Raw genomic sequence first — 24026 nt, 5'->3', positions numbered from 1 at the left:
TGACAAAGGAGTTGATTTAACGGTTTCGAACCACCTCCCCTACTAATCATGCTTTTATATTTCCAAATTTATCACACCTGTTTCAATTTAAAAGGAACCATTTAGGGTGCTTACTCTTTGGCTAAAACTGATAGTTAACAATTTAACAGTTTGGGGACTAGCCAATTTATATTTACAATATATTGAAATGGGAAAATATTTTACTTATCTTATTAATAAATAAATATACTTATTGCAAACCAATATTATATATCAATAGAAAGATTTTCTACGAACCTCACTTATAAATAGCTATTTGCTCACCCCTAGCTAGTGCTGTCTGTTTCAGCAGGACATCACTGGCCATCTCCGCTCTGCCAGCACTGAACAGCTGATCGATTGTTTCCCAAATCCGCCGCAGAAAAATGGATGACGTCGAACGAATTCAGAGCGAGAATGATAATTTGCGCAAGATTCGCAACCGCCTGATGCAATGGGAGTCCAAGACGGACCCGCTGGCGGCGCTGAGTGTCCAGCAGGAGGAGCACCTGGACGTGCTGACCAATCTGTGGCGCGACAGCGGTCCATCGGTGAGTGGAATCTTCTAGGATCCCCGATCCCCTTCGGTTCTTACCCACGTCTTTCTCTCCAGGCACCTCCACCGACCACGCCCACTCAGGCAGCTCCCGCCGAGCACCTGACAGCAACTTCTCCGCCCAGCGGCGATGACGGGGAACTGCCCGTGGAGGGCTTGCAGAGCACCAACGACTTCCTGCTCTGGTTTGCGGACGTCAGCGCCGAGATCGAGCAACGTGGCGACGCCGACTACCACAAATACCTGCAGCAGCTGGAGCAGCGCAAGGCGGAATGCTCCCACATGCTGGACCAGATCGCGGGGGCCATGGAGCGCTTGGGCGCCCTCTGCGACGAGTATGACTTTGTGTCGCAGAAGACGAGCGCCCTGAACACGGCCAGCGAGCAGTTGATCGAGGAGCAGGAGAAGCTCCAGGAGCTGAGCCACGAGATCCAGCGCCGGCTGCACTACTTCAGCCAGGTGGAGCTGCTTAACCAGCGACTCCAGAGTCCCACGCTCTCGGTGGCCAGCGAAGCCTTCAGGGAGTGCCTCAACAAGATCGACGAGTGTCTCAACTACATCGAGGAGAATGTGAGCTGTGATCGCCTCGCCTTTGGTGATCCATATTCTAACTAGCATATTTTCCAGCCCAAATTCAAGGACGCGGCCACCTACAATGTGAAGTACAGGCAGTGCCTGGCCAAAGCCTCGGGTCTGGTGCGCAACTATGTGACCAGCGTGATCAACCAGGCCACGGAAGCCACGCTGCATCCGAAGAATGCGCCGGATGCCTCCACTGCCATCAAGGCGCCCGATGCCGCCTTTGCTTTGTACTATGGAAAGTACCAAACGGCCGCCGCGAAGGTGAAGCGCGTGGCTCAGTTGATTGAAGCCCGTTCGGAGCACAGCCAGGACTACGCCCAGCTGATGGCGGACCTGCAGCAGCACTACTTGACCCAGCGGGCCAGCGTAATGTCGCCGGCGGTGAATCTGTCAATACAGAACGTTAAGCTGGCCCACAAGGGGGATCACTGCTCGCTCACCCGCAGTGCCTGCGCCTTCCTGGTGCATGTGTGCCAGGACGAGCAGCGTCTCTTCTACCAGTTCTTCAGCACGGGGGCTCCTCACTTGACGTAAGCCAAGTCGGACGTCCAAAAAGGACTTATTATTTCATATATCATTCTTTTTAGAATATACCTCGAGGGCTTGTGCACCATTCTGTACGACACCATGCGACCCTTCATCATACACATCAATCACTTGGAAACGCTGGCGGAGATCTGCTCAATTCTGCGCATTGAAATGCTGGAAGAGCATGTCCAGCAGAACCGTAAGTTAACAGTTCCCTAAATTATTCAGATCCCAATTTATAAATATTTTTTTTGTACTAGCTGCTGGCCTGGAGGCCTTTGCCACCATTGCTCATCAGCTGCTACAGGATGTGCAGGAGCGTTTGGTATTTCGAGCGCATCTATACCTCCAGTCGGACATTCTAAACTTTAATCCCTCATCGGGGGATTTGGCCTACCCAGAGAAGTTGGAAATGATGGAGGTATGCGGCTTTAGGAGACTCAAATTGATTGAATAACATAAGTACATATATTCCAGAGCATTGCCCTGTCGCTCCAAGAACCTGCACCCTTGCGACGCTCCGATTCTCGCGCTTCCATGATATCCAGTGTCTCGAGTGCCGTGGAGACGGAAAGCGTGGACACCGCCTACAGGGTGAAGCAAATGAGTGAGTTTCTTAAGAACCCGGAGCTAAGAACCCCAAGCTAACGAGTTTCCTCTTTAGATTCCCCCGCTGATCTGCATGGCATGTGGTATCCCACAGTGCGTCGCACACTGGTGTGCCTCTCGAGGCTCTACCGCTGCGTGGATCGACCCATTTTCCAGGGCCTGTCCCAGGAGGCTCTCAAGCTGTGCATCCAGAGCGTCTCCCATGCGGCGGGCAAGATATCAGCCAACAAGACGCCCATTGACGGCGAGCTCTTCGAGATCAAGCATCTGCTTATTCTGCGGGAACAGATTGCCCCGTTCCGGGTGGACTTCACGGTGAAGGAAACATCGCTGGACTTTAGCAAGGTGAAAACGGCTGCCTTCGGTCTGCTGCAGAAGCGCAAGCAGCTCTTTTCCATGGGCAGCAACAATGCCCTGCTGGAATTCCTACTGGAGGGCACGCCGCAGATCAAGGAGCATTTGCTGGACTCGCGAAAGGAGGTGGACCGTCAGCTGAAGTCGGTGTGTGAGAAGTACATTAAGGATGCGGTGCACATGCTAGTGGGTCCGCTGGTTACATTCCTGGAAAAGGCGCAGACCCTGTTGGCGCAAGCCACTCCAGCAACGCCCCAATCGCCAGAGTCCGCGAAAGTCAGCTACGTTTTAAGGCAAAGCCCTTGGGCAAGTCCGCAGCAGATCAGCAGTATCATCCAGGAGACGCAGCGCCTCATCAAGGCCAAGCTGGCGGTGCTGCAAAGGTCCATGCAGCTCTACCTGAGCAATCGTGATACGGAATTCATCATCTTTCGGCCGATCCGTGTAAGCTTTATCAAAGCTTATTTAAAGTAGACTTCCATTTACTCCTGTTTTCCCCCTTCAGAACAACATTATTCAATCCTTTGTGAAGCTGGAACAACTGCTGACCACCAATGGCTACTCCACAGATGATATGATCATCACGAGTTGTCCTTCGGCGGAGCAGGTGTCCATACTCTTGTCCAGCGCCAGTATTTTGGCCGCCGAGGGAGTGGCCAGCTTTGCAGCAGCAGCCCGGAAAATCAGCACCTCGTCCTCGGTGGAGGGTCCAACTGTTGGGCGAAAGCTCAGCACGTTGTCCAATAGATCCGAATTGGTAGAGGAGCCCAAGGCTGAGGAAGCCGCTGCCCAGGTAGAGGTGGTTCCCGCGGAAGGACCATCACCGGAGAAGATTGTGGAAGAACCACAGACGCAGGCCAACTCCGAATAATTTGCAATGTATCTTGTATAACTACTTATGTGTATCTATTTATGTAGCTAGCCCTGTAACATATTTATCTGTTTAGCGTTGAGTAAGATCGGTTTGCAATAGGGTCGTTCCCCTTGTTTCCTTTTCAAAGATCCGTGTTACACAACTCTCATCTATGCTTTCCAAAAATGTAGAATTAACATTGATTTATTTTTGCTAAACCACGTAGAATGTGACGAAGTCGAAGTAAATTACCAACAAAATATTACGATAACAGTGTTTGATTAGCATCTAGTAGTTGGGCAGATTCCTTGCTGCTGGTCAAGTGATGGATATGTTGAGAGAGAGGGCAGTGGCTACGGGGCCTGTGAACTAGGACAGCAGGCACTTGTCCTTGGCATTGCCCTGCTGGTTCCCTGCCCCGCCCACCGAAACCTGCTGGGCGTTGTTTGGGGTGGGAGCTTGGCGGTTGCGTTCCGCCGCGTCATCCTGCTCCATGATCGATAAGGCTAAGGCTCGCGCGAGGGCTTCGTCTTCGCTCTGAAAGTGATAAATGCATGTAGTGAATAATGGATAAAGGTCTAGAATGATCTAGGGATTTGGAGGGGAGTCTATTTAATAAGCTAACGAAATACAGGTTTCTTTCCGTAAAGAGTAAATGAGCAATATGTTTGGCTTGAAAAGCAATAAACGGCCTGACTATAAATGATGATCTTGTAACTAAGGAGTAAATATAACTTCTCCTATTGCCTTTCTAATGGTAACCGAATTAGGAAGGAGTATTGATCTTCAGTAGATCCCTCACTCACCATGTTGCCCTGTATGTTTTGTACTTGAGTGGCCTGTACAGGTCTTGGTCTGAAATTGGTTGAGCTGATGCTGCTGCTAGGGGGCTTGCTCTGCCTGCGCCGTTCAGCCGCCTGGGCAGCCATGGAACGCGTGTCCGAGGAGGTCTTGAATATGGACTGCCATCCTCCGCTGCCGGACGAGGAGCTTGCTGTCGCTGCTGGCCTGGCACTCGATGGCTGGCAGTTGTGATCGCTGGTGTGGCGATGACGCAGGCAAAAGTTCAAGTGGCACTGGGAGCAGGTCACCGGGATGAGCTCCTTGCGCTTGCAGCCCTTGGCGTGGCAGCGATTCGTGTATATCTTCTTGCTCTCCGACTTGCACTGCTGGTCGATGTGCTGGCCCACAGTGATGTCGGGCTCTACTCCTGGTGGCGTGGGCACGGGTTCGCGGCACAGTGGACAGATGGGCACCTGGACGTTCTTCCTGTGGGCGGCGGGGCAGTTGTGCCGATCGTAGTTGTAGTGCGAGGCGCAGAAGACCTTGTCGCAAGAGTCGCACTTTACAGGCAGGAAATCTAAAGACGTGGATCGAAATTAATTCAATTAGTTTTCCCACTTCCTGTTTGGCCAGCTTTGCATTGTCTCACCCAATCTGTTGCAGGTTTGCTCGCTGCAGTGTTGTCCCAAGTGAGGAAACTCCATGGTAGTACTGTTCTGGTTACTATATCACTTCGAACTAATCGGTAAAAGCTTTTAAGGGCCTATTATATGGCTGGTTTTAGGAAAACTTCGAGAAAACAATTCTTCGAAAATGACTAAACACCTTCTTCTTCTTTTGGCTTGCGTAGTGTGGCTGTAACATACATAATGAAAAAATGCTTTATAGGAAACTAGAGATGGTACACTTAGCGAGTGCACCTTCCTCGTTAAGCCAATTCACCCACCTTACGTAAAACGTTAATCTACGTTTACGTTAACGTAAGGGTTTCTTTTGAAATAGTTATTTTACCAAATCTCGGAAAATGTTTAAAAACATGTTTTTTAATAAACATAAATGGTTTTTTAACAATAAATGGTTGGTAAATTTTACTGCAACATTTTAAAAATAATATTCCAAATATTTCTTCTTATTTCAGTTGTTAAATTACCATTCCCAAAAGTCATTTTTTGAAAATTAGGTCTTATATGTATACATATCTATAACATAACTATAGTTATCTTGAAAATATATAAAGGCATAGTGGCATGTGCTACAAGCAGTGGCGAACTTTCAAAAATTTGATAAAGTCACAAAAAAATTATGCAACAACCAAAAAATATGTGGGAAATAAATATTCCTTTGGGGAACTATTTTCCATAGTTCAATAATAAATAAATCACAAAAAAATTAAGCAACAACCAAAAATATGTGGGATACAAATATAACGTTGGGGATCTATTTTCCATATTTAAAGAATTATTTTTACACAAGATAAGAGACGCCAAAAAATTGCTAACATCTTTATAACCAACCCAGCGATACACAAAATCAACTTGAACAAGTTTGTGTACCCATAAATTATAATATATTTTTCTTTTGCTAAATAAATAAACTTACTTTCATGTTCAAGAAAAGAATCATATTTCCGCATTAAGTAACCCCTTTCTCGTTTTCATCTCCGTTAAGAAGTCGACTCTTCAATCGCTTTATTAGCCACCGACCAACGCAGACCCATCGTCTCCCGGCAGAACCTCCAACTCCATTCCCGTCCAATACATCCGTTCCGGCTTTAAGCCGATACCAAAAAAGTATTGATTGCACATAATTATAGGATTTCGATACGGGGCCCTCTTGAAGCTCGCACAACCCACCGACCGAAGTGAAAAGTGAGCCTGCAGAAGGGGGGACCAAGGCGAGAGGTACGAAAATAAAGAACGGAACGCATAACTTGACCAACATTTGCTCATAATTAAGACCGCCAACTGGTTTTCAGTTTTCGGTTTGGCTCCAGGAGGTTCGAAACGCATTCGTGTGCACCGCGTAAAAATCGGAAGTTGCAGCTTTGCATTTAATGCGCTTATTTTAAAGAGTGTTGAAAGCGGAGTACTCAAAAAAACTATATACATAAATGGTCAGGCGAAAGAAAGAGTGCCGAAGAAAGAAGGGAAATTATGGCATATAATGAGAAACTTGATGCGATATCTGACACAATTTTCAGGGGAATATAATAATGAAAATATTGTGTATTTAATGCAATGAAACCGGAATTCTTGGGATCTTAAAAAGAAGTTATGTCAAAGCCTTCTTAAAGTTAGAATATTAATTGTTAGCAAAAAAGTATGCGTAAAATTTAGGATTATGCAAACTGCAAAAAAATAATTAACAACTATTAAAAATTGTAAAGACTTTTTTATTGTTGCTTTGGATACTTTATAATAGTAAAGTACCATAAAATGGTATGTTGTGATTATTTTGTTGTTGTGTGTATTTTTCGTTGGTCAAAATGACAATTCGGTGGTTTGGTACCATTTAACTATTATATTGGTCAATTTTAAGTAAAGGTTTTTTATCTGCAGTATCAAATTTATATAGCCTTAAAAGGAAAACAAAGTTTATGGTTGTTTTTATATATGTACAGTAGACAACCTACTAAAATATTTAACTTTACATCAGTGAAACTTATTTCTGACACCATTTCCCTAGAAAAGAATAAAGACTTCAATCTTATATTGTCACTTGCCTGTCACCTTTGCAAGATTTCTATTTGTTTAACCACAAAACTTGGACATTTGATGGGATTGTTTACCTTATATGATTTTCAGGCCGCGTGACATGTCAGGTTGTGTAACAAAGTTTTTCTGATTTGCCTTTGACTTCTGCCGTCTGACATGTGTTTTGTGCATATTAAAACTGTGTGGTAAAAATGATGGCCTGCCAGTCGGTGTCACAACTACCGAAAAAACGATGAATAAATAAAAGTGAATCACAATTTGACAGCAACGTCAGCTGATCTCTTCTGACAGTTGCTGCACAATTATCTGGCCCGATTCAACATCCTAGCATCCTGAATTTAAGTAACTTGAGACTACGAAAAAATCATTCTTAAAAAATCAATAACTTTTCTACATTTTCTTTTTCCACATTGCCACGCCATTTTACAAAAAACCAAAAAAAAAGGACGAGGAAAAAGAAAACGGGGGAAAAGTCGGTATGTAAAAGCCAAGATGGCAGACAAGCAGACAGATAAAGTGGGGGCTATGCCATTCCCCATATATTTGTAGGTGCATGTATCCCAACGCAGTTGGAATTCAGAGCACGGCCCCAGGACAATGCCAGCTCTGTGCCCATATATCCTTTTTCAACGAAATTTCAGCTTTCACTCGTTTCGCGTACGTGACCGTGTTGCCACCAAGGAGCTGTTGAAGTGGCAAATTCGCACAGCGCCACCATTCCATTTTGGGGGTTTTGGGTTGGGGTTCCTTTTTTGGGGTGGCTAAGGGGGTTCCTGGTGGGCGTTTCTGGGGGTCAGGGCAATGGTGGGTGGGTGTGCGCCAGGTGGGCGACGGCAAAAAGTAGCAGTTTATTAGGCGCACCAAATTAACATAGGACTACTAATGACTGCCTCGGCAAACTAACTAGGCAGGCGAAAAGTTGGATGGGTGGAGTAGAGAAGGGGTTTTGGTAGGGGGAAGTTGGAATTCGGCTCCCTGGCAGTGTCCTGCTAATTAAGTTTACTAAAAGGTAAGGAAGGACTACTACTCAACACCTTTAACTGCCTTTGATAATACTCGATAGTATCTTTTAAGAAAATATATTAAATTCTATAAAATATTATGTAGTTGCTTTAACTGTGAAATGAGTTGCGTTGATTTACTTACTTTAATATAATAACTTGATATTTTTTTTCTCAAGGAGGGTCTCTAAATAAAATGAATTGAAATTCAATAACATGTTTTAAAGAAATTATTGATAAGTTTTAAAAGGCTTACAAGCTGAGATTACAAAATCTGGTTAATAAATAGCTACAAACTGTAGACTTATCATTTTTACCATTGAGTAATGTAATATAAATTTAGAATATTTTATTTTTCGGTTGTATGATTTTTTGCTATTCTGTTCCTTTGAATATACATATCAGTTAATATCTTATCAAATTTAATACATCACTGTGATGGTAAATAAACACTTCAGTAAAACTATAAAATGGAAATAATATTTATTTGAAAAAGAACACAAACTGAGGTTAGCAAAACTGTTTGACCATTAATAAGTGTTAACTCCGGTATTGCAAAAGAGTATGCTACACAAAATAATACATATTATTTGAAACAATATGAAATTTACGCCTAATATTATAAAAATATGGCTGCCATTATTATAAGAAAGCAAATTCAATTCAGTAAAATGTTAAATGGGAAATAATATTTATTTATATAAAACAGAAAACGAGATTATCAAAACGGTTTGACTATTAATAAGTGTTAGCTCCGCTATTGCAAAAAAGTATGCTACAAATAATAATAGATATTATTAGAAACAATGTGAAATTTTGGGATAATATATTAAAATTATGCTTACCATTATTATAAGAAAGCAAATACCCCGCGTCAGTCAATTTATTCCACTCACCCGAGGGTGTTGAGCATTGCAATGCCGGTTGAAAAATATTACAACGCCTGCGCGGATTTACATCCTTTTTTGTTCAGTTCGGTCCAATTCCAATCCCCAAAAGCCGACACCCCTTCTACTGGATGCTGGAATGGAAGGAAACGGGGAAATGCTTTCCCCGAAGCTTTTCTTTTTGCCTGCGCTTAGCTCCCCAAGGAAATCAAAGGGAAGCACAACGTATGGAGGACGTTGAAGTTGCTTTAATATTTATACCGAGTTCATGTCTCTATCTCAGGAAAATTCCCCTTACAACACTCAAGTGGAAAAGTGTTATGTGTAGATGTGTGTGTGTGTGAGTATCTGTGAGGGGTACTCACTCAAGGATGCCGCAGGACGAGGGGCAGAGAAGGATGTTGGTGCGGAGTTCCTTTGGTGAACTATATTTGACAATCAAGCCGCAAGCATATGTTACCCGATAATTTGCCGAAAGTTTTAATGAAAGACATGGGACTCATTTTTCCTGCCGCTCTCTTCCCTCTCTTCCTCTCTCTCTTTGCGTATGTGTGTGTGCATGAGTTAATGTCCTTTTTGTGTGAGTGCGTTTTCCTGCTGCTTTGTCGCCATTTTGTTTGTGTCTGTGTGAGCCAGCATATTTTGATGAGCTCGAGAAAAGCAAGTGTCCTTTTCCAAGAACTTCCTTCTTTTTCTCGAAAGGGTGTGGGTCCTGTCCTCAGTTTATGCGTGTAATTTCCATTTTATAAATGACTTTTCCGGAGAATTTTCCGACCAGCCGCAGGCCACTGTAATCACGCCATATCTGTTGAAAGTTTACAACTTTTTGCCAGAGTTTTCGGAATACAAATTGTAGGGGGATTTACCCCTTTGCTTAGTGGCTGCAACTTTTAAGAAAATGTTAGGTGCCTAGTTTATTCGGCCAGGAATCATTTTAAAATATTGAACTCGTTCTTTTCGAGTTTACCATAACTAAAATAAAGATTGTAATCAAATTTGTTCATTTATTGGCTTGAAAATTTTAAGGAAATCAAGATATCCTAATAATTTTTACTTGTTTTAACTCCTTACTATATTTTATTTTTATTATACCTTTATTCCATGTTTTAAAAATATTTTTGCCATTTTTTGGATCCAATCGAATTGTATTAAAAAGGTTTTACTATATTTCAATGCATATAAAATGAAAGAAAATATAAGCAATGAGAAATCAAATAAAAACAGTTATGTTGCTGTCATTTCCGCTGTGACAAATCTGTTCAGTTAGCATGATACTTTAATCAAAACACCTATGATTAAAGTACCCTGAAAAATGATTATTAATTTGTAGTTAGTTAATGTTACTATAATATTTTTATTTATTATTATTATTATTTTAGAGCTAGATTTTCTTGGGAAAAATTTTGATTAACAATTTCTTGAATAATTTAAAAGTATTTTCTTTCCTTAGCAGGGCCATTTTAAAATTAATATCTAATATATATGATTCCTTATTTCTAAGATTTTAATTTTTCAAATAATTAAAAAAATACCTTCCTTCTTTGTCAAGCTCCAGTCCAGTTTTGTATCAAAGGGTATGATAAAAGAGTCAATTGGAAACATGGCATACACCCACAAATTCACACCGCATCCCGCTGGGCAGTGGAGCAGACGACTAAAAACTGGACAGGTCCGTGGTCCCTGGATGGAGCCCCCAAAATCGGGGAGGATGGGGCGACACTCTGTCATACAATTTTTCAGTTGTTGTTACTTCCTTGGTTCCAGTTTATATTTTTTTTGCCCTGCTGTTGGTAATAAGCGTAAAACTTTGACAGTTTGTTATCCGCATTTGTTTGGTGGCTTGCAGTTTTCATTTGCCAGTTTTTGTCCCCTGTTTTTATTTTTTATTTCTTTTTTTGGCTCACTGCTGCTGTTTTTTATCCCCCCAGCGAGCACCTGTTAAAGTTGCCGGAGTGACAGCAGCGGCACTTTCTAAACGGCTCACCCGGGAGCATCCGCATGATAAGCGTTGTCCACGAATGATCTGCCAGGTCCTCATCCTCTTATCCTACCATCCTGGTTTTTTCCGGGTTTTTTTGTGGGTGTTCCAGGGCAATTAGAACAACAAGAAACATTTAAACAGATGCCTGTTATTTTGCGGTTTTCCCAAAACCATTGTTTCCGTTACATTCTCTCATTTCGTTCAATACTTTTCTCACCTTTTTCCCAGCGGAAGGCAGCGGTTAAGGGTTATCTTAACCACTTTTCCGCTTTTTTGGTTGTAATTATAATTTTGACCATTTTATTGATGGACAACTTATAAGGCAAAGTATAATTGCGGTTTGGTTTTTGTAGAAAAGTGGGCATGTTGACCACAATTAGGGATCACTTATGTCAAATTTGGGGCACGAAACTAAAAGCATTGAACACTTTTTTCAGGGAACACAAATTGTAGTCCCAAAATTATGAAATATAAATGTATTATTTTAAAAACTGTACCTTATATATGAAAAGTATATTTATTATTTGATTCTTTGTAAAGTGTTTGAGAGGGTAAATGGGTTTGTAAAATAAGTGTAAATACCTCTTAAAAATTCTTAAATGGAAATCAAACTTTCATTTGCTTGGCGGTGACATAGAGACAAAGGTAAATCCACTTTTGGACTGCGTACAACGATTATAATGGGCAAAAAGGTGCTTAGGACGGAAGATTCATCTGCGATACGTGTTCCGGGTCCCTTAATCGCCTCGAAAACAACAATAGTACCAGCAACAACACTATATCCTTGGGCCACTATATCCTTACGCTAGTCCTGCGACATCCATAGTCTGACCAACGAACAGCAATTAAAACGGATTAAAAAGGCAGCAAACTGATTTATGAGCCAAGGAACTCAAATAACGACAATACGACCACTGAAAACCCCCAACCACTAACCACCGACCAAGTGGCTCTATATGGTTTGGGGATCCGTTTCCGTTTCCGTATCCGTATCCGCATCCCAATCCCCATTCGGATGCTGGTGGTTTCGGCCTGGCCCTCCTCAGTCGAAATTGAAATAATTGCGCAGCGAAGCAATTTAGAAGAATCACTTGCCATTTTCCAGTGCGTTCAATTGCTTCTCTTGTCTAATTGAAAACATAAGGGAAAGTCGCCGATTGGGACTCGGTTTTCGGGGTACTGTATGATTTGAAAAATAGTAATTACTAAGGAAATCTTTAACAGGCCTTTAAGCCAAAAAAATTGTAAGTTTAAAATATTCATTTCCAATCTTAAGGATACCCTTTAAAATTTTAAAGACTGTTATAAATAGTAAACTTAGTTTCGTTTAAAAAAATCATTTTTCATTGTGACCTTAACATGGTACAATAAGTTTCATATATTCACTGAGAAAAACGCAATATTCTTGATTTAAGAAAGTTTTGTTCTACAAAACCATAAAAAATATTCTAGAATTATGTTATTGCAGCTAATGCGGAAAAGTTTTCTTAAATCAAAACCAATTTTGCTTGATTTTTTTTTTTTTTGGTATAGGTCGTGCTTTTGATTTAAGAACATTTTAACTTGATTCAAGAAGAATCCTTTCCTTACTAATGCTTTTTTTCTTTTTCTTGTCCAATCTCTGAAAATCTTATATATATTTATTTCCTTGTTGTACCTTTTAGTAATATTCTTATTACACGGTATAAATATTAGGCAGCAAGCCGATTGGCTTTTCCCCGATTACGACTCTAAAAAGAAAACTCTGTCACTGCTGCTGGTGTTGCTGCTGTTGCTGTTGCTGCTGTTTGTGTTGCTGCTGCTCCTATTGTTGCTGCTGCAATTTGGCGCATAGATCTGGCCAAGCGGAGTCGTTCATGTATTTGGAATTTATAACCGCATATAGCGCACATAAATCCAGCAACGGCCACCAGCATCAGCAGCAGCAACAACAAATCGAACTTTATGTGCTGCAATGGCAATGGCTGGCCATCCTGGCCATCCTGGCTATCCACGGCATACTGGCCATATGCTGCCACGCCCCCAAAAAAGCTGGTGGGGGACTGTCGCCAAAGCTATTGCCACTGTTAGAAATTGCTGGCAGAGATTCGGATTGGAATTGGTTTGGGTTGGCGAGGATTGCTGTGTGTACAACGCTTATAATTGCTTGTTGCTGCTGTTGCCGTTGCTGGTGTTGCTGTTGCTGGTGTTGCTGCTGTTGCTATATGGCATTGGTGCTGCTGGTGGGCACGCATCTCTATCTGCGACACCAGGGGCCTCCCACGCTCGGCCGGCGTGTTGTAAAATGTAAAATTCCAAATAAATGGCCACGATGCTGCTGTGCTGCTGCCACTTAAGCGCCTCCACCATGTGTGTTATGGCCTAAAGTAAATCTTCATTAGATTTGCCAGAGTAACCAAAAGGCTGATGCTGCTGCTGCAACAGCAATAGCAACAAAGCCATAAAAAGCAGCGCAACTGGACATGAGTATTTATGGCCACGTTTGTTGTCATTTTAATTGATTTCAATTTTTGTGCATTGAGCAGCAGCTCCTGGCAGATAAGGATGAGTTGCAAGACGATTTCCTCTTCAATTGCACAGACTTGTGTTCGCATGGCTTTATATATTGATTAGTTTATGCTGCTAATTTATGCTTTCGACCCCAGACATTAAATATTGGGCTCAGAATATTCGCAAGAGAGCTTTAAAAATTCAATTTATATCCGTTTTATTGGTTATTGCTTAAATAATACATATTTTATTAGTCGTAAAAAATAAAACATTCCAAGGTGTCAAATAAAAGATTGCTAACATAGGTTTAAAACAATTTCGTATGCTTGTTGGTAAGCAAATATTTGCATTATGGTTATAACACACTGCATTTAGACCTCCTTATAGGGCTTTTTATTGAACAAATTCACGGCAACCCTGGAAAAATTTGGACTAGGGCCTAAAACTATTTTATGAACTTATATATTGATTATCTATTTATATTGCCTTCACTTTTTTAAATAAAACCAATCACTTACTCATTAAAGTAAGTGTCATATGGCTATAATGCTTATCCTGTATAAAAATAAGTTAAGAATAAATACTTAATGAAGTGTATCTTGCCAATATTTTTGTCATTTCATATAAACCTCTTCGAAATGTTCTGAAAACTTTTGTAAAGACCCTTTTCCATCTCGTGTTAACCGACTTCAGCCCACTGCCAACCCATCTGCTCCTTGCCAAAGTTTCCCCAAATTGAATTCAACTCAAATTAAATGGAATGTGACTCGAGTGACCGGCGAGTTCAACGTTCAAACTGATCCACAGAGTAAATGACAACAGCTGGTGCCAGTCCAGTGTCTTTAAAGTCGGAAGGTACCACCCTCCTCATCGGTTACCAACCACTTTACTCCACTCATTACCAATTGATGAAGCGCACACGAAAAATAAAATAGCAACAAAAAACGAACCAAAAACTTTATGAAATTTTGTGGTTGCTACCGTTTCTGAAAAATGTCTGCGGTCTTTGCCATTCCCGAGTTTTCGTTCTCGGCCCATAAAAAGCCCAACCGCATTGGCCGGGCCAACCCCTAATTGTTGTGGCCAGTGGACCCATGTAAACCCGACCATATACAATGCAAAACCGTCTTGTATATAACAGTAAACTCGTGAAAGAGCAATAAAGATGATTAAAATGTAATTATCCTTAATATTCTGATGAACGGACGCACACACAAAAAAGGAAACAAACTTTCGGGCTGGTTAAATTTTAATTGATGAGCTCCGGGGTTGAACTTTTTAAACTTTTTCCACAGGGGAGGATTCTCCTTCTTCTTTTTGGGTACCTGCAGTTGAGTGCAAATTAATTTGTGTTTTGAAAATTTGCCAAAAACTTTTGTTGCCTGTGAACCATTTTTAACGATGGGAAAATCTTGAAATAGGTTTATTTCTCGTGATTTCGTGCCAAAAAAAAAGTGTACACTTGTTACGGCAATTATTGATATTTTTACTCGACTTACTCCCATTGGGATTTGCGCACCATATAAAATTAAGGGGAGTTTATTCGGAATCCACCCTTTTTGGGGTGGAATTCGGTCAACATATTAATCACATATAGGCATAAAATAAATGTCCTACGAGTGTGTGCCAAATTGATATGTACATCGGGATATCAATTGCATGGTGAACAATGTGGTTTGATTTTGGTATGGGTGGGAAATTCTTTTCCACTTTTGTGGCTGCAGGTTGAGGGAAAAGTACACATGTGCAATAAATTATGGTCGAGAGCCATGTGAATCATTGTGGGCTGAGTCATAGTCAAGAGAGATCTAAGGGTTTTGGATAGAAAATTAATAATCCAAATGGATGATGATTATTTTTATTATGTAAAAAGAAAAAACTGAAATGCCAAGATCATATAAAATGTATCAAAAATATATAAAATATCAAGTTCTCGACATCAGACACCATAACCACAATAAAAATTACTATATTAAACGTTAATTTTTCCTCGATTATTAAAATTCTTTGTGCTTAACTTTAATGCCATTCTACAAAAGAAACCATAATTCCAAACTTCTCGATTATACGGTTTTATGCTCGAACGGAACCATAAAGGCCAATCAATGAATTTATAATATCCATCAGAAGTGTGGAAAACATTAAGGGCTGCCAGAAGAAAGAAATGAATAGTTATGGCCACAGAAATATGTGATAAAATATGCATTCAATTCGATTTGGCAGAAACATAAAGAAAGGGAACCGACGGAAACACTAAAGCAGAAAGTGTGAAGAAAAGTATCAAATAGCTAAAAAAAACTATAAAAAGGCAAACTTGTATCCACTTTTGGAGGCCTTTTCAAGAGACCCCTCGCGTCATGGATGAGCTGTAAAAATATAAAAAACGCTACATGAATCCTTGTGCCGATCGAAATTAAAACGGCATTGTTCGATTGCTCTACAAAATGGAAACAAATTTTAGTGGGGAATTTTCCACCCGCTGGGAAATGGAAATGGCCGTAAGGCAATGAAAGAAAATGCTCAGAGGAAAACATAACTGAAAAGTAATAATATGCGCCATAAGCATGCTTCCTCATTAGCATTTATAGCGCCGGCTCTGCTGTGCTGTTTAGGGCTAAATGTTTACGATTTGTGGGCTGTCAAAAATGTTCGAAAATCAATTGGAGTTGTCCTATTGTGCACTAAAAAAAGGGGATACAAATTAAAACTAACAATTAGGAATTAATAATAGTGCTTATTATAAAAATTGTTAAAATAAATTTATTACATCTTGCAATAAATAAAATCTGTTGGTATTAAAAGTAAAGATTTTTTATTTATTTCCTATATATAATAGTATTTTCTTGTAATAGTACTTTTTCTGAGGTATATACTTACAGATTTTGTATTAATATTCTGATTTTGATACATATATTTTTCTTAAATATTAAAAATAGAGATTATAAAAATGGTATCTAATAAAACAATTGTTTTGTAAGAGCGGACTGCGTTTGTACGGATAATAAACCCATATTTGGTGTAGTGTGTGGAAGAGTAGTAAGCTATATAATTTCGCACTAATTGATGGGACCATCCTCCTACTCGCACCACCCACTAAATGATGGCTGGGACGTGCCCACGGCGATATCCGATCAATATGCATAATCGGCGTAATCAGTGCGTTAGTTCAGGTGAGATGGTGCGGGTTGAAAATGGTTATTGGGGGGATATATGCCGATGAGGTGTGCTGCCGTTATAACGGTGTTATGTCGTTAATGTGCAATTGCCATGTTGGCAATACCAATTGCGTTCGCACACTCGCACTTACACTCGCAATCACGCATCCAGAAGCAGTTGCCTGAAATTGAGGCTGTTAAATTGTTAATGGGGTAATTCCTTACCCAGAAGGTACAGTACGTGCTGCCTAAGAACGAAGGGGGTGGAGTCTTTGTTCATAAGCCCCCTGACAACTGAATAGTTGCGTATTACAGCTGCCATATTGTATTTAGTTAGCATATGCTTGGGTCTGGGAAAGTTCTGTCTTTTGGGAACACCACGATGTAAATTTTCAGCAGATTATAATATAAGAAAAAGATAATTATCTTCTGACTATAGTATCTTAATGTTATTAAAATTAATAATAATTAGAAAGAGAGGTTGGGTACTTGGGTACTTTAAAGAACTTATAAATCCTATATACATATGCCTTAAATATACAATAGGAACTGGTAAGGTGTCCCCAAGACATGATCAGTTCTTGGGCAGATTTATAAAGTTCTCCATTGTGGTTCCACTATTTTTTTCCTTTTTCAAGATGTAGACGCCCACCCACTTGAAGGCTGTCTGCCGTTGTTGTCTTTGTTACTGCCGGCGACGACATGTTGAAATTCGCGCGCCAATTTAGCACTTGTCATTTGCTTTACACTCTGCATCTCCCTCATCTTTTTCGTTTTTGAAATGAGAGAACTGCGATGCGCAGACGTATCATTTTCATTATAAATATAGCACTAGAGAGGGTTGCAATCGGGATGGGGTGGGATGTGGATAAGGCTGGGGAGGGAGGTCCAGGCATAAGCCACGAATTTATGACATTTTGATTTGCGTGAAATTTGCTTTTGGCACGCATGCGTCCTCCACAATCCGTGCTCGTGGGTCCACCTCAGCAACAGTGACAAAAAATCGTATATCATAACATATAGAATTAAAGTTTTTGCATCAAATCAAAGATAGAAACATTTTAAAGGGTTCACGTAATATTATGGAAGCCATAAAGGATTATAATCCAGTTTATATAAAGAAAATATGTATATACTAAAGTAACTTCAGAAAAAATAGGTATGGTTATAATAGTTATTTTATATGGTATTCGTTTTATAGATGGTCTAAGAATTTTTTTTCCTAATGTAAAGGATTGTTGTATTCCAATATGAAGGTCATGGTATATTGTAAATTTTAGTTGTATTCGAGCAGCTTGGGAATTTTAAAGGATTAATTTTTCTACAAAATATTCTTATAGTATTTTATTTATCATAATATTTTTTTCCAGTGCAGTCCACCTCATCCACCTTTGTGTCACGTGCTGCTGCGGCTGCTCCCTCGACTGCTGCTGTCGTCGTCGTTATCCTGTTCGTTCTGTGTCACATTAAATGCGCTTAAGGCGCTAAACAAACCCGGCCGGATCTCTAGAAAGGCCTGAGCTGGATTCTGAATTCTGGATGGGATTCGGGAGTGGGGACTAAGGACCGAGGACTGAGGACTGTGGACTGGACCCGAGGGCCCACCTATGTGTGCGTGCGCTTGCCACATTTAGCGTCATCGTTGGAGGTGCCCAGAGCTGGGATTCTTCTTTTTTTCCGCTTGCCAATTAAAGCGAAATATGCGCGCATGCGCAGCAGATCCAGATCCTGGAGTGTCTTCTCCAAGGAGTGCAGTGGAGAGTGTGGCTTGAAGTGCTGGGACAAAGCCCTGTATGCAACACACCATTTTTTGACATTTTTATGAGCAGGCAGCGCATATATCAAGTTGGAGCAAACACTGGAACGGACTCGGCAGTTGGATTCGGCTTGAGCTTTGGGTTTGGGTTTGCAGAGAAAATTCCTCACATCAAGTTTTTTGTCTGCTTAACATACTCTTTAATTTTGGGAACTGCCTTCTATTTATTAGGAGCTTTTACTTGACTTTTTCAGCGACCTATGGGACTTCAAATAGATTAAAAAAAAAAAAATGATATGAATAATCATTATACCAATGAAAGGTTAGAGGGGTTTCTTTTCTTAAAATATGATGAATGAGAATCAATTCTAGAATTTCTGAATTCAAAGGTAAATATTTCAAATAGATAATTTTTAAAAATTCCTTGGTATTCAAATTTAAATAAAGTAGAGAGTGCTTAACACTTCGACCTGAAAATATTTCTCCCTTCCCTACTTTTCTTTTATTTATTTTTGGTGCGGCGCCCACGTAGAGGTTAAAGAGGCGAGAGGCGCATTTTGCCCGGGGGCGCCAGTTTAGTCCATTTCGCGCCTGCGCAGACAGAGTCGCAAAAAAGCAGGATAAAACCCCTCCCGAACTCACTGAATCTTCCTGCCAAGGGGACGTATATCGTGCGAATATTATTTATATATGTTCCGACCACAAGGCACAAATGAAACGCAAATATTTATCACCATTTTTTGTTGTGAGCCCGACTTTGGATGCGAGCCCTACGCCCGAACCTCCTCCAGTGATATAAGGCATGCCCCTGCCCATTCCCAATCCCATTCCCCCCTTAACCAGGTCGAAACAAATTGAACTGTAGGTGGTTGCTGACCGCTTGGCCTCTGCTGTGTTGGCCCTTGTCATCTCCCGTTGTTATTTGCCTCATAAATTTCCTCACCGATTTTTACGCGCTTTTTTCGCGCTTGATTTGTATTTGTATTTTAACTTGGGAGGAAAAACTTTCCGGGGCCCTGAATTATTGAACATGGCTGCGATTTATGACCCAGAGAATTTTGCGACCAGAAGGAGGGGGAAAAGGCTGCAATGGTGGTCAAATGGTAGCACAGACCCTAACCCGATTGGCTGCAATTTATTTGTTGTTGGTTATGGCCATGTCAAAATATGTGTGATATGCAAAATAATGAGTTGTTGTGGCTTACAGCCCCCGCCCACAAATCATTTAATTTCTTTCCCTTCATTTTTTTGTGGCCGTCGATAAAGTTTTTTGGCATTATTGATTGGCGGTAAGAGTAAATTTGATTACATTTTTTAGCTTGACTGGGGTTTTACAAAGGGATTATATTTTTTTATGGATAAATGGAATGTATTATGTAAATTTGTTGTATATGTGGTGGAAAAATTAAGTTAAATAAATTTGTATACCAAAATATATGACTTACATCTTTCAAAAATCCTCCCTATAAGTTGTAAATATAAAAAATAATTATCGGATCCCTTATTGGGAAACTAGATTCGAGTTTACACCGAATTCCCAAAAATCTCCTTTCACATTATTAGCCGCACACTTCAACCAGATTGAAAAGCTGACACACATTTTTCATGTTTCAACTTAACCTCAATTGCCTTATAACACATTACCACATAGCCCCGATTTCTGATCGAGAAAAAAGCAGATTGCGTGCCTTGACAAACATATACGGGCAGAAACGCACGAGAGATACCAATCAACAGCATGAAAAATCCGAAGAAAACCAAAAATGTTTATTAAAAAATTACGATACATTCCCGGGGCCCTTGATGATGATCTGTCCAGCGATCCGATGCGATCCTATCCCTTCGAGAGGCTGGAGTGCACATTAAATTGTGATGCATCAATAAAATTTGCCTGCAGCAAGTTCCCAAAGCCATGCTACGAAAGTGTTAACTTCGAAATATCTTGCCGCTCTATAATTACGGATGGTTTTTCGGTATAATTGCAGCCGGGCATCGTTTTGGGTTTCTTTAGGGTTTGGGTTTGCCTTTCGGCCCTCGTCTCTCGACTGGGTTCAGTCTGGTCTGGTTTTGAGTGTTTCAATCACAGCCGCTGACGAATGGCAGTCGCTGCTGTTGATAGGCCCGACTAAAGGTTGGCGAGAGGCCCCCGATCCAGAACCCAAATCCCTCGCTATATGGTAACCCACCTCTGCGGCTGTGCGTGCATCTGTATCTGTATCGGAGTCGGTATCTGTATCTCTCTGTCTGATGCACGGCAGCCGCTTGAAGTAGCGCAAATTCATTTATCTAAAAAACAAGAAAAGAACACCGCTGCCGACACGCCAACCGATTCTAAGGTGTTGGCCGCTGCTCTGGGCCACAAAAACTAAAGGAGACCCAAGTAATTCCGGTAATTTACGAATATCCCCAAAACAGAACACTGACAGAAAATACTGTTAAATATGCTAAGGAATATATTTATTACGGAAGACATATATTTTCATTGAAGATTTTACTAAAACTAATTTCTAGAGGATATGTAATTTATAATATTTTGTATGGTCGATAGTAGCTTGTTCTTTGAGTTCCTATTTTGGTCTTAGATTTATAAGCAAATCGTGGATCATAAAAAATACTTAATTCGGTATTTTCAATCAGTCTCTTTTAAAATCTCTTAAATAAAACTGTGGTAATATTTTCCATAAATAAAATTAAAATGTATTATTGGAAACATTAAGTAAGGTATACTAATAAAGGAAGTAAACAATAATTTGGTTTATTATTCTTTGATATACTTTAGAACATTTATTTTTAAGATTTTAGTTATAATTTAGTTTTTTTCTTAGTGCAAGAAGCAAACTCCACACCGTTGTCGACGCTTATGAATCATAATCACAATTTCTTCTGGGCCTGGGTGTGTGATGATGATCAATGATCTGAAAAGTGTTTCTTGGTCGGCCAGTTGGAGAGTTGGAACTCCAAGTTTATGACGCTGTTTCTGGCCGCCGGCTAAACGTGCGCTCGCCTTAATTTTCAATATGTCTGGACGTCGACGATTCCCCGATTCCCTGATGACGGGGGCCAGAAACTGGCGACTGGGTCAACGCTGATGGCCTTTCGTTTTTATGGCAGACACATAGGCACCTTACGGCCAATTTATCGAATAAAAACAGGCCTTGCAGAACCCGAAATATTTGTGAAGCATTTTTCGAGGGATATGCAGGATATGCGTGTCGCAAAATAATTTGAAAGGGGCGATGGAAACGGTGTGAGACCAAAGGAATTTTCAGGTTTTTTATTAAGCGAATTAGTGTTGAGGTAAGAAATAATTTTGGAATTTAAAAATAATAAGGAAATTTGGATACAATGTATGGTATAATTGAAATGGAAATTTAAATGGGGAGTTGATAATTCAAATATTATAAGCAATAAGTATATCCGAGTAAATATAAATACACGAAGCATGTACAAAGGCAAATATTTATTTTTTCTATTTGTGGAATGATTTGCTTATGTGCTATAATAGCAAACATAACATTCTTGTTAAATATATTTGTAAACATATTTTGTTTTTCAGTTTAGCAAGCCAAGGTACTATACTTTCGCTGTCCCTCCTTTTTTTTAATTTGGCTTGTGATTTTATAATTTAAAAGTGAAAAAAGCCCGCATATTCTGGCCAGTTTAGGCGGCTACCAATTTACTGGCAGCAGCTACACGCATTCCAGCAACCATTTACGCAATCATTAAGCACGAAGCTAATTTGTGTGCCACAGATTTCAGAGATGTTGGCATGTTGCACGTGTTGGCCAAGTCGGTGGATCGAGAATCTGGAAACCTCCTCTCGGACACTGACAGCCCAAGTCGGCATAAACCCCTTGAATTATGCACAATTATCGGGGGCCCGGGAAAGTAGGTGCGATGAGCGCCTGTCCGAGAGCTGAGCAATAAAATAGCAAAAATAATTGAAATGTAATTTTGTAAGGCTGCGTTGAAGCCTCCGATTGAACCGTCTTCATCTCCACTTCCATTTCCCTCGGCGTGTCACTAATTGGAACTGCCTGCGAACACTTGGCGCCCCAAACAAAATAAAAAACACTCTCCAGCTAATCAAAATTCCATAAATTCATGCATTTAACGCTGCATTTTTGGCCATATCGAATGCCTTGGAATTCGTTGGTAGTCCATTGGTAGCATCTATCAAATCGTGTTTTCAAAATATCTCAAACGCCTCTGCAGATGGGAAAATATTGTGCGTGGCAAAATGCGCGTGAAATCGTAATTGCCAGCAGTGAAAATTGTTGTGCAATTACCTTGATTAGTAACGTGTGGAAAATGCTGTTTTCCTACTATGCTGATAATGTGTTGAAATGGGGATTTACTGAACAATTGATTGCTTCATGCGATTCGCTTTGTGTGCCAAGTGAATTAAAGGTCAAGCGGTGGTTTTACCTTACCATTTTTATTGGTCTTAAAGAAAGGTTCAGATACGTGAAGAAAAAGGTTATAAAATTTAAAAATATATTAAACGATTGATGATACTAAGAAGCTCGACCTGTTGATATATATTTTATTGTTTTTAAGTCACTCTAAAATTATTTCCTTTTTTCGCTCTATAATAAATTCTTTTATCCCATTCAAACATTTCAATCTCATAGCCTTTTCAACATTTCAATGCCAAGATCTTTCAATCATACTTTTCATTCGCATATCTCTGTTATTTGACAGATCACAGCTTTCAATGCTCTTGATGGCTCTGCTGATGTCTCCAATCCAGTTTTGGTCTAATTTCTATGCCAGACGAAGCCAGTTTTTAGATTACTTAATTATATATGTAGAACACGGCTAATTTATGTGCGCCTCAATCGGCAATCTTTCCGCATATCAAATGGCACAAAAGACATGTGTTTAGCTTTAAAATTGGCCCAACAAAGGCCATAAATTTCGCCAGTCTTATCTGAATTTATTTGGCATATATGCCAATCAACGCATTTCACCTTTAATCGGAGACAAAATAAATATTGCATTTATTGATAAAAAGTATTATCGAACAAATGATTTTGCAAAGCGCAGATACAAAACCCCTTTCATTCAAATTAATAAATATAATATTGGAAGCGACGAAAAAAAAGAGAGAAACAGAGGAACAGAGACAAAAACTGATACAAAATCCATAACTCTGCCACTTTACGAGCAATTAATTTATGCGTTGACAATTCTAATGACTCTTGATATATTCTCCCCATCTCTGTTGTGGTAGTTATTGCCGTTCCGATCGGCATTAATATACATATAGATACGAACTCACGGAGTGGAGGGGTCTGTTTGGGCTCTGGACTGGATTCCCGATTCCGAACAAAGCGACAATCAAGCTGGGAATAATCATATAATATTAATAATCATAAAACGTATTGAAATGGGCGCTAACTAGTTGATTTGATTAAAGGCCACGCGGGATGCTCAGTTTCAGATAGCACCGATCAGCACATCGAACTGTCCCCGTTCGTAATCTGATATTGTGTTAAAATATCAACGCCCCATCTCGAGATCTTTCGCCTGTGTGGTGTTTCTGACGATCGGTTGGATAACACTTTGGTTTTCTGCCCTGTCAACTGGTTTTGGGATCGAATCATGTAAATGGGATACTTCAAATTGTTTTGATTACGAGAGTGCGTCACAAAGTGAAAAATTCGTTATAAAATATGGGATACAAAATACAACATTTTTTTCTTTAATATTTATGTTTATGCAGTACATATATCTATATATTTTAATCATATGTT

At 40.2% G+C, this 24026-nt stretch overlaps 2 protein-coding genes across 2 annotated transcripts; one reads left to right on the top strand and one right to left on the bottom strand.

Annotated features, from left to right (window-relative positions):
* Nucleotides 1-365: 365 nt before the first annotated feature.
* LOC119547521 (conserved oligomeric Golgi complex subunit 3) lies at nucleotides 366-3624 on the top strand. The gene is made up of 8 exons (XM_037854415.1): nucleotides 366-569; nucleotides 632-1144; nucleotides 1202-1686; nucleotides 1744-1883; nucleotides 1945-2105; nucleotides 2162-2291; nucleotides 2349-3091; nucleotides 3153-3624. The coding sequence occupies exons 1-8, from the start codon at nucleotides 405-407 to the stop codon at nucleotides 3516-3518; spliced, it is 2703 nt and encodes a 900-aa protein (XP_037710343.1). The 5' UTR covers nucleotides 366-404; the 3' UTR covers nucleotides 3519-3624.
* Nucleotides 3625-3673: 49 nt separating this feature from the next.
* Nucleotides 3674-5134, bottom strand: LOC119547522 (AN1-type zinc finger protein 2A). Its single transcript, XM_037854416.1, has 3 exons — nucleotides 4933-5134; nucleotides 4307-4860; nucleotides 3674-4037 (listed from the first exon to the last, which is right to left on the bottom strand). Exons 1-3 carry the CDS (start codon nucleotides 4985-4987, stop codon nucleotides 3870-3872), a joined length of 777 nt encoding a protein of 258 aa, XP_037710344.1. The 5' UTR covers nucleotides 4988-5134; the 3' UTR covers nucleotides 3674-3869.
* Nucleotides 5135-24026: the final 18892 nt, after the last annotated feature.

The sequence above is a fragment of the Drosophila subpulchrella genome, chromosome 2L (genome assembly GCF_014743375.2).
Source record: "Drosophila subpulchrella strain 33 F10 #4 breed RU33 chromosome 2L, RU_Dsub_v1.1 Primary Assembly, whole genome shotgun sequence".
Classification (NCBI taxonomy): Eukaryota; Metazoa; Arthropoda; class Insecta; order Diptera; family Drosophilidae; genus Drosophila; species Drosophila subpulchrella.
The sequence above is the reverse complement of the archived record's forward strand: the minus strand, read 5'-3'. Positions and strand labels throughout refer to the sequence as shown.

Coding starts and splice junctions, on each gene's coding strand:
- LOC119547521 (XM_037854415.1), top strand. CDS start 405: ATGGATGACGTCGAACGAATTCAGAGCGAGAATGATAATTTGCGCAAG. Junction 2,106..2,161: donor AGAAGTTGGAAATGATGGAG/GTATGCGGCTTT, acceptor CATATATTCCAG/AGCATTGCCCTGTCGCTCCA. Junction 3,092..3,152: donor TCATCTTTCGGCCGATCCGT/GTAAGCTTTATC, acceptor TTCCCCCTTCAG/AACAACATTATTCAATCCTT.
- LOC119547522 (XM_037854416.1), bottom strand. CDS start 4,987: ATGGAGTTTCCTCACTTGGGACAACACTGCAGCGAGCAAACCTGCAAC. Junction 4,861..4,932: donor GCAAACCTGCAACAGATTGG/GTGAGACAATGC, acceptor CCACGTCTTTAG/ATTTCCTGCCTGTAAAGTGC. Junction 4,038..4,306: donor AAAACATACAGGGCAACATG/GTGAGTGAGGGA, acceptor TATCACTTTCAG/AGCGAAGACGAAGCCCTCGC.